The 13,294-nt window shown below is 39.2% G+C and overlaps 1 protein-coding gene across 1 annotated transcript; it reads right to left on the reverse strand.

Annotated features, from left to right (window-relative positions):
- Positions 1 to 57: 57 nt before the first annotated feature.
- Positions 58 to 10,709, reverse strand: paxbp1 (PAX3 and PAX7 binding protein 1). The gene is made up of 18 exons (XM_066651430.1): positions 10,317 to 10,709; positions 9,427 to 9,552; positions 8,626 to 8,784; positions 8,313 to 8,531; positions 8,052 to 8,155; positions 7,379 to 7,596; positions 6,171 to 6,360; positions 5,105 to 5,228; positions 4,379 to 4,481; positions 4,160 to 4,275; positions 3,317 to 3,516; positions 3,040 to 3,187; positions 2,825 to 2,946; positions 2,222 to 2,298; positions 2,032 to 2,098; positions 1,506 to 1,652; positions 1,229 to 1,383; positions 58 to 867 (listed from the first exon to the last, which is right to left on the reverse strand). The coding sequence occupies exons 1-18, from the start codon at positions 10,597 to 10,599 to the stop codon at positions 750 to 752; spliced, it is 2,676 nt and encodes an 891-aa protein (XP_066507527.1). The 5' UTR covers positions 10,600 to 10,709; the 3' UTR covers positions 58 to 749.
- Between the last annotated feature and the right edge of the window lie 2,585 nt (positions 10,710 to 13,294).

A 13,294-nucleotide genomic window follows, 5' to 3' on the forward strand; every position in this document is an offset into this window, starting at 1 on the left:
AAAAATTATATTAAAGGTTAATTAAAAATAGCTTAGTGGGAAAACATTTCTATCGAGAGACTTTTATTCAGGTTTATAAAACATTCTTTCAATCAAGAAATAAATCATTGATTGAAAATACACAGAACACCTGTCACTTGCTAAGACTGATATATGGCACACAAGCAAGGTGAGAGTGCTATTTATACTACAGCATATGGAACTTTTCAGTAAGAATTTTAAAAAGACTGTTGCAGTTAGTGACCATGAGGAAAACTCAGTCTGAGTTCGTCAAACGGAATACAGGTTAGTTGTAAAAACAAAAGTGCTTCCAGAATAAAGAGCATAGGCTGAATGTCTCACATGGCAGACAGTAGTAGTTCATACAGATCTTCAAAACATACCACTGGAAGCCCACATTATCAAACCTATTTTCCTCATATTGGACCAAACACCTGAAATGGATCAGCACTTTTTTCAGCATTCCAATGACCGTGTGTAAGTTTCCATAAAGTTCCACTGAATTTGATCTATGGTATCCTTTCAGAAATTCTGCAGTGTTGAGGTCTCAAAACAATCCATCATAAATTACAAACCAATTTCCCCAGCATTGTGATCTTTGCCTTGTGTGGGTTACACAGGTATGCGCAGCACCAGCACGTCAGCAAGGGGTAAAAGAAAAAATAAAAACCCTCTCCCAGCCCAAAGACATGTACAATATCAACAATATATACACAGATTTAGTCATGGCTCCTCTTGTGCCATCTCTTTCATTTACTCTCCAGCAGTGTCTTAATGTCTTTAATTCCATGCTCTGATGCAACAGCTATTACATGATCGAGAGCGTTGAGTCGTCCTAGAAGCCTCACCACCTCCTTAATGTGCTCCCTAAGTACAGGAAACAGATAGAACATAAGACCTGTCATACTCAAGAAGGCCTTCAAAACATTCATAATACATTCATATTTCTACCTGTAACTGTCAGCACAGCAAAACAGTAACATTTAGCTATGTTTGTAACTACACATTTTCAGGTTTCCAATTCTGCAGTCAAGATTCAGTTCCGTTTTACGTTAAATTTTCCTTATTTGAAGACTCTGGTACAGAGTGCTAATAAGTCATGCACAATGAGAGCTTTAAATGCAAAAGTGCTTTAAATAAATTAAAATGCTTATGTTTACATATGCCATATTGTGCATAAAACCTCATTTAATGGTGTCAAATATGGAAAAGCTGTTACAACTGTTACCTGGCATTCCTTTTGTCCACATCAGAGGCTGTGAGACTAGAGCGGTAAAGTGAGCTGGCTAGGTGCTTCATATACCGGCACAAGTTCTCCAGCTGCGGCAGAGTCTGCTGGCCCTTCAGACTGCTGAACCAGTGCACGGGGAAACATTCCACCACCTGGGGGCAGCATGTAGCACAAAACATATTATAGGTTTCTTATAAAACAAAGCTACTTTAGTGTAATAAACCCCAAAGGGTTTGACTGATACAGTAAGTAGTTAAACAGACAACGTTCTTACCCGCTGACATTTCTCCATACTGTCTTCCCCAGCATCTGCCATCTGTAGTGCTGAAAGAATGTAGCGGTTTAGGGTACTGTCAATAGCAAGCTCCTTCAGAGTATTTAGAGACAGGACGCCATCCCACTGCAGTATGTTCCCCAATAGCTGCAGAGAGAGATTGGGGATCAAGGAAGGCATTTAAATTAGAGAAGTAACAGAAAATATTTAAAAATATAAAGTAGCAAGTAACAAAATATTAATTTGCATATACAGATGTAGACAAATGTTGGTATCCTTTCATAAAAAAGTAGAACCCACAATTATATCAGAAATAACTCGAAACTGACTAAAATAGTTTCGCATTTGAAAATCAGACTTTAATTTGGATTTTCAATTTACTAGAATATTTTAAGCGTTTATATACATACATATATTATACAAATATAATGGGACATTTAAGCAAATGATTTAATTGCACAACCTTCAGAGGGAACACACACTATCACACACAAACACACACACTTATTAAAAGTTTTTACCATACCTTCACACATGACCAGAACTGTCTCTGGGAAAATAAATATGGACCAGAATTTTTGTTTTCCATCACACTGAAAGGGGAATGACCAGCCATGAATATCAAGTAATATAACATAAAAGTTAGGTCTGTAACATTTTTCTTCTTAAAATATATCTGTGTAAAATATTCTATGATAAGACAACAGGCGACTTACGTTTTTGGAAACAGGGGCATGAAGACATCTTCATCCAATGAGCGGCGTACTCGCATGACGATGGTCCTCAACAACTCCTGCAAATGTAAACATCAGTTAATATCTGCTGTGTCTTGTATTTTTCTACTTTTTACATTATATATTTAATAACAATACCCTTCGTTTACAACAGTACTCAAGCTTACACATCAACACTCCGTACTGAACTCAAAACCCTGACCTTTAAGCAAGTAATATTACTTAATTATTGGCTTAAAATAGTTGTTACTAGCTTGTGTTTATCTCTAACTTATCTAGCACAAATTAGTACATTAGCCCTTATTCATCCAATTCACCTCTGGTAAAATCTGACTGTTAAACCAGCATTTACATATTAAATCAAACACTGTGTGAATTTAATTGTAATAGTATATCTTTATCATTATTATATTTATTTTTATTTAATTTTCACACCATTCTACCATCATAAAAACATTTATATTTATTTTACATTAACCATGAAGTTGTAATTTTGACAGCATCTTTAGCCTTTCACATGAATATTTCATGGCACCATCAGTTTGTGATGTGGCTGAAAGGACAGGACATGCTCAATGCTCTAACCTGGGTGTTGCGGTTCTCCCCATGCAGTATAGTTGGGTAGCCTCTTATCAATCGTCTCATGAAGGTTACAAGCCTGCATGTTTCTTTACATGATAGTGGGTCCCACACCTGATCTGCAAGCACTAGATGAAAAAGAATATACACATTTTTAAAACGAATGGCTTAAAAATGGTTTAACCTCCTTAGTCCTTACTACTGCTCAGAGATCTACTCACCTGCCAGTTTAGGAAGGACTACTCGCTCAACAATGGCAGGCAACAGGCCAGTGTCAATGTCCTCTTGACTTGTACTAGTCAGTTCCTCACAACCATAGAACAGCAGAGACTCAAACCATAACATGTACTCAAAGTTTGGGCATTCATCCTACAGACAGAAGACACACACAGACACTCATTGAATCGAGGTAATTCTCAATGCATTTCTGCTTGCTCATCCATCTTAGTCTGTAGAATATTCTAAGCTGATATCTGTCAAGAGTTAAGAATACCATACCTCCAGAGGGGACCATGGGATGAGTTGCAGCCGGATCAGGGGATTGAAGAGCTTAGGCAAACACAAGCCGATGTAAGCGTCTCTGTAACATGTAAAGTAATATTTTCGCCACACTTCAAATCGAGTCTTGATGCAGTCCAAAGAATGGAAATCTTCTATAACATCTTCAAAGACCTTCTTTGATTCTTTCAAAATACGATCTAGAAGATTGGTAAGAACAGAGAGAAAAGACTAAGGTGAGAGCGAAATGGATAAAAAAATACCCACAGTACAGCACTTATAAAAATAAAGTTAGACCCTTAAACATAAACCTATTTATTAAGCCATGTGTTTTATTAATGTGAAAAAATTCAATGCCTCATTAAGGAGGAGCGTAATTTGTACAAGATGTTGTGCTCATGATATTACATGTTATTAGATTATAAGTCACCCCAGAAATGATAAATAAATAGTGAATTAGTGACACGCTTTATGATAATTGTACAACCGGAAAATGAAATTTTACCTCCGCATTTATCCTATCCATAGTAGTGAACATACACTCAGGCTAGTGAAAACAAACACACACACACACACACCGGCAACCATCCTCTGCAGAGCTTCTGAGGGTTAGATGATTTGCTAAATGGCACTTCAGCCATGGATGTTCCCACTGATTGTGGGAATCGAACTGGCAACCTTTCAGTATTAAGCCCAGTCCTCTAAACAATAAGCCTCAGCAAATAATAATATAGGCCATAAAATAAAAACAAAACACTTCTTCAGAAGTCGTCGTCTCATTAGTCAATTATTTTGTTAGCTTGTGGTCCGAAACATTCAAAACACTGCAACTCAAATGGCTACCTCTCTCTAGGTTGAAGCTCGTTATGTCCGTGGAGGTCTCTTCATCATCGCTGGATAGCCCCTCTTTATGTTCAGCTCTTTTCCCGCTCTGTTCTCGAGCCTGTCTGCGGCGTGTCCTACACCAAACAAACATACAGAAACATAATCAAATCCATAACACAGCTGCCCAATCTATCACATCCCCAAGTAACTGTTTAAATGTGTAATTGAGTGCCATACCTCCTGGCTTCACGCTCTGCTACCCTCCGTTGTTTGCTAAGTTCCTGATATGCGGCACGATCTCTGCCAAAAGGGTCCAAATTAGGGGCCATAACAGCCTTGCCTGCAACAGAAAGGAGCTAGATAAAGCTCCTATTCTTAAGGAATTGTGCAGCCCTAGTACTAAAATATATGGAATTAACATTGCAAATTCATTAATTATGTATATGCATATACATAGGCTTTGTCAAGTCAGCCTTATGTAAAATCATGTCTGCTATTTCAGATATGTGCGTGACGAGATATATTGCACGACAGCTTTAAAATGTCTGTGAGGCATTTTGTGTAATCTGTCTTAGAAGATAACTTTGTACCACTCCCTGACTCATACTTACTGATGTCGCACTTTAGCAACACTTCAGATGTGACAGTATCACACTGGTTCAGTCAATTCTCACAAGAGAACTGAATACATTTATTACAGAGTGTTCAGAATCTCTTTCGTACAAACACAGGCACGCAAACACTCACACAAAAATAAAAAGGCACAGAACTGACTGTGCAAACTAATGAGGAGTAAAGGGAAGAATTAAGTGCATTATCAATATTAAAGGTGTATCTGTTTAGATGTGCCAGCAACAGCATAGCAAACCTAAACAGGACTGTGACCAAGTATGAATACTACGGTACAAGAGGGAAAAATGAGGCCATTCAAATAAATTATAAAAACCTTCAAGATGGACTGACTTGAAAGGCTTGAAAACTCCGCCGATTCATCTTTAATATCATCCTGTCTTCTCTGGACACGCCGTACCGCCCGTTGCCTTAGTAACTGGTGCATAGCAGCCTCCAGCTCCAGAATAGCAGGCACCTGAAAGATATGATGGGTTCTGTGATGGCTGCTCCCAGATGAACAGTGGGAGAGCGAGAGAGATAGTGAGAGAGCACACGAGTGGCTCTGGGCCTCTATGCCTTTTGCTGAGGCACAAGAGTTCAGAGTCACAGCCAACTCCATTCATCAGTCAAACAGTCCAGCCGAACTGGCTTTTAGCTTTGTTCACGTTTGGCATTAACATATGATCACAACGATACAATAGTTGTCCTGAAATTATTATCCAATAAAAACACAGCACATCTAAATTTACACTGATACATATAGATCTTGCCATCAGGTACACATCAGCCTTTAAGAAGTATTTGCACTTGTGGTGCAAAGCCATGTTCTTTTTCTTTATAGTTATAAATTAATGTATTAGAATATAAAGTGTATACTAAAACTTTAGTAATATCGAAAACTCCCATTTGATTTTTCTATTCACAAAAACAAAAATATTGTGCCCCAGCAAAGACAGTGAAACACCATAATGTGTCTTCATGCATCCCTAAAAGCAGAAATTAGAGACATGCTGTTAAAAAGTGCTTCAGGGAGCACTGCTAAATGAATATCAATACTCGCGACCCTGCGCATTGTCCTGAACAGCTGAAGTAAATTAAATGCAGGTTACTGACATCACACAACGCTAACACAAACTTAGAACCGAAACAAATAAATAGGCTGGCCAACTGATAACCCTGTTTCTAATGCCTGTTAGACATATCACTTTCCAGTTACTTGAACATGAAACCTGACGTTATTAATCAATAATTCGATTTACTACACAGAACTTCAACTATCAAAAAACAATGTCTATTAAATATAACAAAATAAATAAATAAACAACAAAAAAAAAATTGACAATAAACCACTTATCACAAAGCAAGAAACAGGAATCAGGCTAACACAAAAAAAAACAGCCATTTAGTTTTTTCTTACCTTTTCACTGAAACACTCAAGCAAGTCTCGGACATACCCTCGCATTTCTTGCAAAAATTTGTACTGCTCAGCCGTGTGCTGCGAGGAGTCCTCCAGCTGCAGGATACTGCTGTTGGAGGCTTGCAGTTCCTCCTGGATCTGCTCATAGCGCCGGGCACTAGCATCACGGCCCTGGCGCATGGAGCTCAGCCTGGCACACAGGACAAATACATCAGCACCCACTCAAAAAAAAAAAAAAAAAAAAAGCACCAGACATGCCTGTGTGTATCTGAAGATACTCCATTCAAATTTTCTATAAATTTACAAAAGGGCTACAAATGAGCAGAACTCCAGGATCAGGGCACAGCATCTGTGGTCAAAGAATGTACACCTGATCACTTGAATGGTACCATGTCCGAGCACAATTGTCACCCCTCCCCACTCCACCATTAGCCTGCCTTTATTGTGTTTATTGTTCAGGACTGCATCACTAAGTCCACAGGCTTTGGCCTTCTGTTTTGAATAAAAGTGCCTTTGCACAGAACAACATTAGTGAATAATTTTGTGGCTCATCTGGGGTCGTTTTTTCAGCATTGAATCTCTGCCCTCTCACTTGCCTTACAGATTTAACAATTAAGAATATGTAGTAATATTTCATTAATTGTACTCCATTAAAAGGACTGCAACACAACTAGTCCTTAAATTTACCTAACATCCCGAGTTTGTGTCCACCACTTCAAGTGAGCCACTGATCAACTATCTGAAAATTGGTGGTCAAATGTGCTTGGGCAAGGTACGAATTGCCTAGTGTGAATACACCCCAAGTAAAAGCCTGAAATGAAGTCTTCTCAATGACACTGACTCGAGTCAGTAACAGTTAGGAAGACAGTATTTTACTGAAACCTAAATAGATACTAACAACCTACAAACATTCATTCAAAACTCACTAAGTGTAAACAGCGGCAGGAAGGAAAAACCCATGTGACATGGGCATGTCCTGATTCAACCTTCATCTCATCAGAGAAATCCATACCGCTCCTATCCAGTGGGGAAACTGCTTTGGATAGTCACTGACCATAAGAAAGTCAATAATGTGTTTAAAATTTGGGCTTAACACATTAGGGACCGATCAAGAAAGCTTGTTGTGCTTCACTCAGCATGGGTGTCGGACATGGCTGGGTTGGAAAAGGTGGCTTGACAAGCAGAAAAGAGAGACGCTCTGAGCCTACCTGTCTGTGAGCCGTTTCTTTACCAGAGATGTTGAAATGGGGGTGAGGCTGCTGCTGGGGATGGGGTAGGGTACTGAGCTCTCAGATTTTATAGGTTTGGTGTTGTCTGCCCCAACAGCAGCATATCCATAAGGCATGCTATATGACACTCCATATGGCTGGGTCTCATATCCAGCTTGGTAGTACATGTTTGCATCTTCTGGTTGACTGGTTTGGACCTAAAGACAATTAAACAAAAAAAAAAAAAAGATGAACTGCAGATTAAGCATATTAATATATATGTGACATTTAGATTTGGTGTATATGCATACATTTTGGCTTTGGTCTTTATTTTGTGTTCATGTAAAACACATTTACAGCCTGAAGGTATATATACTGAAATTAAGTATATTAAATTGATAAATCTGAAGACAGAGACACTTAAACATACATTAAACACTCTGGCCCTCATTCATTAAAGCGAGTGTGAACAGAGTGAACAGAACCCCCCACACCAAACTTTATAATATTAATATTAAAATGAGCAAATAATATGCAATAAACTATATTTTTCCAATGCATTTATTTTAGAAGATGTGAATTTTTAGTCTGATTATGTTTGTAAATTTGGAGCCCAGCAGTATATATCTAACGTTAAGCATTTTGACTTTAAATGGAAAAGTGAGGAGCTTACCTGTGGAATGCTAATGCCCTTCCTGATCTGCTCTTGCTCCCAGCGACTAACTTCCTCATCATTACCTTCAGTATCCAGAGCCTCATCATCACTGCCTTCAATACCTGCAACAGCAAAGACCATTAGCACACTCCTAAACACACAAATCAGAAAGCTAAAGATGTTACTCCAAAAATTCAAAAATAAAATGATCATATTCACAATTTTACACAAATTGGTTTATTAGACAAACTAACCTCCCCAACAACACCAAACACTTACCAATCTCTTCTGCTATTTTCTGCCGTTGGCTTTTCTGTTTGACGCCACTAAAAACAATTCTCTTCTCTTCATCTTCATCACTGCCACCCTGCTCGTCCTCATGGACCAGGCGTTTATTTGCAACCTCTGCCTCCACCAATGGAGCATCACCTCCAAGCTCACGGGCCATCTGCCGTCGTTTACGGGCAGCATGAATGAAAGCTGCATCTGGGATCTCACCTGGAGAGGAGCAAGGCCATCAATAATAAACTTAACATCTTGAATAGAAAAATGAGGTATACAATCACTTTCTGGAAAACGCCAATATACAAACCTGGTCTGAGGGAACTAAGAGCAGATAAAGTCTGAGAAAAGGCTCCACCACTTGACTTGGAATCATTCTCATCCTCTTGTTCATCGTTACTGTCCACCTCCATCTCACCTTCACCTTGCTCACTGCTACCTCTGCTGTCTGCCGTTTCATCTTTAATAACTGTCCCAAACAGATTTGACAAAAGTGAAACAAACAATATAATAGCAATGTACACACCCACAGTAACTAATGGCACTTTTCCACTGCATGGAACCTAAACAACTTAACCTGGCTCTTTTGCTTTTCCACTAGACAAATCTGGTACCCAGTCCCTGGAACTGAGTACTTTTTTAGTCTCTGCTCATGCCTGGTAGGAATCAAGCAGAGTAGGTACTAAATGTGATTTATAAACAATACACAACCAGTAAATAGCGGCTAATTTTGCTGCCAGCCGCTGTGGTTTCAAAGCCTGCTGTTCCTGTTAGAGAAGGGGCTTTGCGATGTCACCGGCTCCATTTTGTGTGGGAGTTGTGCTAGTGGAAAAGCAACCAGCTAAAAGTGAGTTTAGCCAATCACATGCAGTGGAAATAACCATAACTTTCTACACCAGTGGTGCCCAACTCCAGTCCTCGAGGGCCGGTATCCAGCAAAGTTTGGTTATACCTCTGCTCACACATACCTGAGTCAACTCATCTGTTAATTGCCAGGTTTAAGGGGTGTGTTTTAGCAGACCAATCACCAAACTTTGCAGCCCTCCAGGACTGGAGTTGGGCACCCCTGTTCTACACAATTAAAGCATGACAATATTCAGCTTTTTCGCACCATCAAGCCGCGTGCTTGGTTCTGGAATCACGGGGATACTTTTTTCCTCTCTGTACTCCTTCTTGAGCTGCTTGACAATCTTCTTACTGTGGTTGGACTTCTTTATTCTGAAAATTTCAGTGTCCTCTGGAATTAGAAAACAAATGAATATTAAAAAAAAATCAAGACAGCAGGTGGCGCAGCAGCCAGTGTCACTGTCACAGCTTCAGGTTCCTGCAGGAGGGCACACATTACAAAAGACGATGTATCGGCTATAACAGCATTCATAAAACAAATGGCCAACTGAGAAATAAGAGGAACACTATTGTGTAGTGTTCCAAAGGAAAAGCCTCCCTACCCAAAAATGACACATATATAAATTGAAAATTAAGCAACCTCTGCTGCAATTTTAAAAGAAACGTGATGAGCAGCTATTTGGACACAGTTCATATTATAATGCCTCACACGTTAAGCAGACACGTTAAGTCATTGGGAATAGGAACACCATATTGCAAGGAATAAATACAGTAATTAAAAATTATACAAGGATCTGACTATGATGGAACTGTGTTAACCAAATAGAAATTTTAAATACAATAACATATGTATTATGAATAAAAGTAATGCAGAACTGGCAGTATAATATTCTTATTATTATTTTAAAATATATATATATTTTTTTTATATAGAATTAATGTCCAGTCCAGCTTAACCCTATGTGACACTGGAGCAACGTTAGTGCACCTTTGTTACAAAGTGCAAAAATGATAAAGTTACAGAAATGATAATTTTACACATCAAAAGAAAAAATATGCCGTCGTAACGTATTCTGCGTTACCTCAATTTACCCGGAGAGCTAACGTAGTTAGCCAAGTTAGCTCGCTAGCAATTAAGCTAGTGTTAAGCCTTACCTTCGTCGTCGTTGAAGCTAAGAAGACTGACTTTGGGCTCTTCTTTGTTCTCTTTCCTATTTTTCTTATCTTTGGCGGTTTTTATGGCTCCGTTTCCATGGCTGTTGGCGGCGTTACTATCCCCAGAGTGAGAGGCGGGCTCAGCAGTCGAAGGCCCGCTAAGCACCGGCTGTTGCTGCGGCTGCTCCACGTTCTGGAGAGGCTCTACCTGCAGGTCCTCTCTCTCTTCGTCTTCTGAATCATTCCGCCGTCTAAAGTTACACCTCTTCGCCTTCTTAAACATCGCCAAGACAGCCCAAAGGCCAGGCAATTTTCTAAGGGTTATTTGTGCGGAGCGCCAAAACTCAAACTACAGCTCCTTAGAGCTCTCACCATGTTAACTGCAGGACAGCCCACCGCTCCTCCCTTCGAAAGACGGGCTGAAAAGTGAGCTCAGAACGTGTCTGATGCCCTCTGGTGGCTGGATCCCTTACAATTTTTTTGCCCCGTTCATTCTAAAACTTTAATATTTCTAGAGAGCATTACCAGTAACTTTGATTTCAGAAAATTTCAGTACATTTTCAGCAATTTTTGGTGTTCCAAATAGTACAGAACACTCTAATATTGTTTTTACGACAAATTGCTGAAATAATGTTTTAACTATTTCTACTCACTGATTCCAGTGGACAAAAATAGCCCAAAACTCTACCAACTCACCACAAAGTATTTAGCCAGATGGTGATAAATATTAATGTTAAATTTATGCTCAGTTGAAAAAGAAATCTAAATGTTTATCTCATCAACTAACACTTGTGTTAATGGATTGCATTATAAAAATGACATGAAAAAGTAACGGTTTGTCGGTCGGTCAATGCACCACCAAAAGGGAACGGGAAGAGTTTTCTCCATCATCTCATTCTATTACAGTTTCCCTAGGTTTTTCCTGAGAGTTTGTCCTGCCCCTCTGATCATAATCCATTCAGAATTTTCCTTTAAGTACTGTCTGTTTTATATAACTTGAGGCTTGTTTGAAATGTCTCATTATTCACTCTTTCCTACATTACTCACTATGTACTACACCTACTACTACTACTACTACTATTACTATAACAACAACAACTACTACTACTACTATTACTATAACAACAACAACTACTACTACTACTATTACTATAACAACAACAACTACTACTACTACTATTATTATTATTATTACTATTATTATTACCAACAACATCAACAACAACACCAATAATAATAATAATAATAATAATAATAATAATAATAATAATACAGACGGGACAGGTGCTTTTAATGCTCATAATTTGAAATGGCCTGAAAAAACTTGTGAATAATTACAACTGAGAGGTAGTATTTGTCATGGTATGTGATGAGATCAGCAGGGACATTACCAAAGCTGCCACAACACCCTCATGGTGACCTTAGCTGACCAACAGCATTCCGGTCACATACCAAGCCCAAAGGCTCACAAAAACACACACAAAAACAGAACAACTCAAAACTTCCCCAAAACTACCCCCACACATGCAACACAAAAACAACAGTTCAAAACACCTAAGATCACCCCTTGATGATCTTAGCCACCACTATCAGCTGTGTTACTGCCCACTAGCTGGACATTGTTCACGTCTGTTGATTTTAGCAGCTGCTAGAAGCAGTGTTAGGCTTCTGGTTGGTCATTGTCTGAGTTTGTGTAATGTGTGTTTTAAAGAATTACACAACAATAGGAAGAGGTTTCCTTTTTGCATAGTGCAGTTTCTAATGTGCCTAGACCAGAGTAGCAGATCATCATAATGATGCCCAAGCTGTAATTTTAAGGTAAAAATGCTACATAGATTTGCTTTGATGTTCACTTCTGGAATGATAAGATAGCCAGGGTCGCAGTGGGTCCAGAGCCTACCTGGAATCGTTGGGCGCAAGGCAGGAATACACCCTGGGTGGTGCGCCAGTCCTTCACAGGGCCACACTCACACATTCACTCACACCTACGGACACTTTTGAGTTGCCAATCCACCTACCAACGTGTGTTTTTGGACTGTGGGAGGAAACCGGAGCACAGTCCACCCGGAGGAAACCCACACGGCCATGAGTAGAACACACCAAACTCCTCACAGACAGTCACCCGGAGCGGGAATTGAACCCACAACCTCCAGGTCCCTGGAGCTGTGTGACATCAGAATTGAATCACCAGTTATGTCAACTGCTTAAGGCTAACAGACCAGCTCAAATAAACTGATCAGAGCCGGATTACCAGCTAGGTCATTAAGGACTGGTAGACCAGCTTGAATCAGCTGGACAAACCCATATGAAGCTGGATTAATCTGTTTTCCCCCTACAAAATTAGATAAATCCACATGGTAAACTTGACTGTACAAGTTCATACAAGTCACAAAAAGTCACTTCACATAAAGCTGGGCAAATAACAGGCTGTTCCCACAGCAGCTGCTCTTGGGACTCAAACTACCACCAAAACAAAGAATTATCCTGACAGTGTTTGTGCTGTCTGGATAATTCTTTGTTTTAAATATGCTTCATTGGCAGCACAAGGTTTGCTGATGACAAATGGGATAACTGACTCAACTTGAGAAAAGCAAATGATTTAAATAACATTAAACAGCAATAAAGAGAATTTAAACAATGACAATTTTATGTCTTACTAATTTAGTAGGTTTTGTAATCACACACAGTCATTAGCCAGACTGGTTCATACTTTCCTCCAAAAGTTACATAGTGCAGTTTCTGCAGTGTGGAGCCAAGAGTAGCAACAATGAGTTTCTATTTTCCCTATTACAGTGGAGCATTACAACAATTTGAAGTTATAAATGTAAGGTAAAAATCACGTTCCTTTATGATCAGGGGAGTTATCAACACACTGTGAACACCAGCCCACACTGATTAATCTAATAATATATTGAGATTCAGTAGAAACCTGATTTAAACGAAGGACTCTTGGTCCATAAAAACCGGGGTGTGTTATC

This window comes from Hoplias malabaricus, chromosome 18 (genome assembly GCF_029633855.1).
Source record: "Hoplias malabaricus isolate fHopMal1 chromosome 18, fHopMal1.hap1, whole genome shotgun sequence".
NCBI classification, from domain to species: Eukaryota; Metazoa; Chordata; class Actinopteri; order Characiformes; family Erythrinidae; genus Hoplias; species Hoplias malabaricus.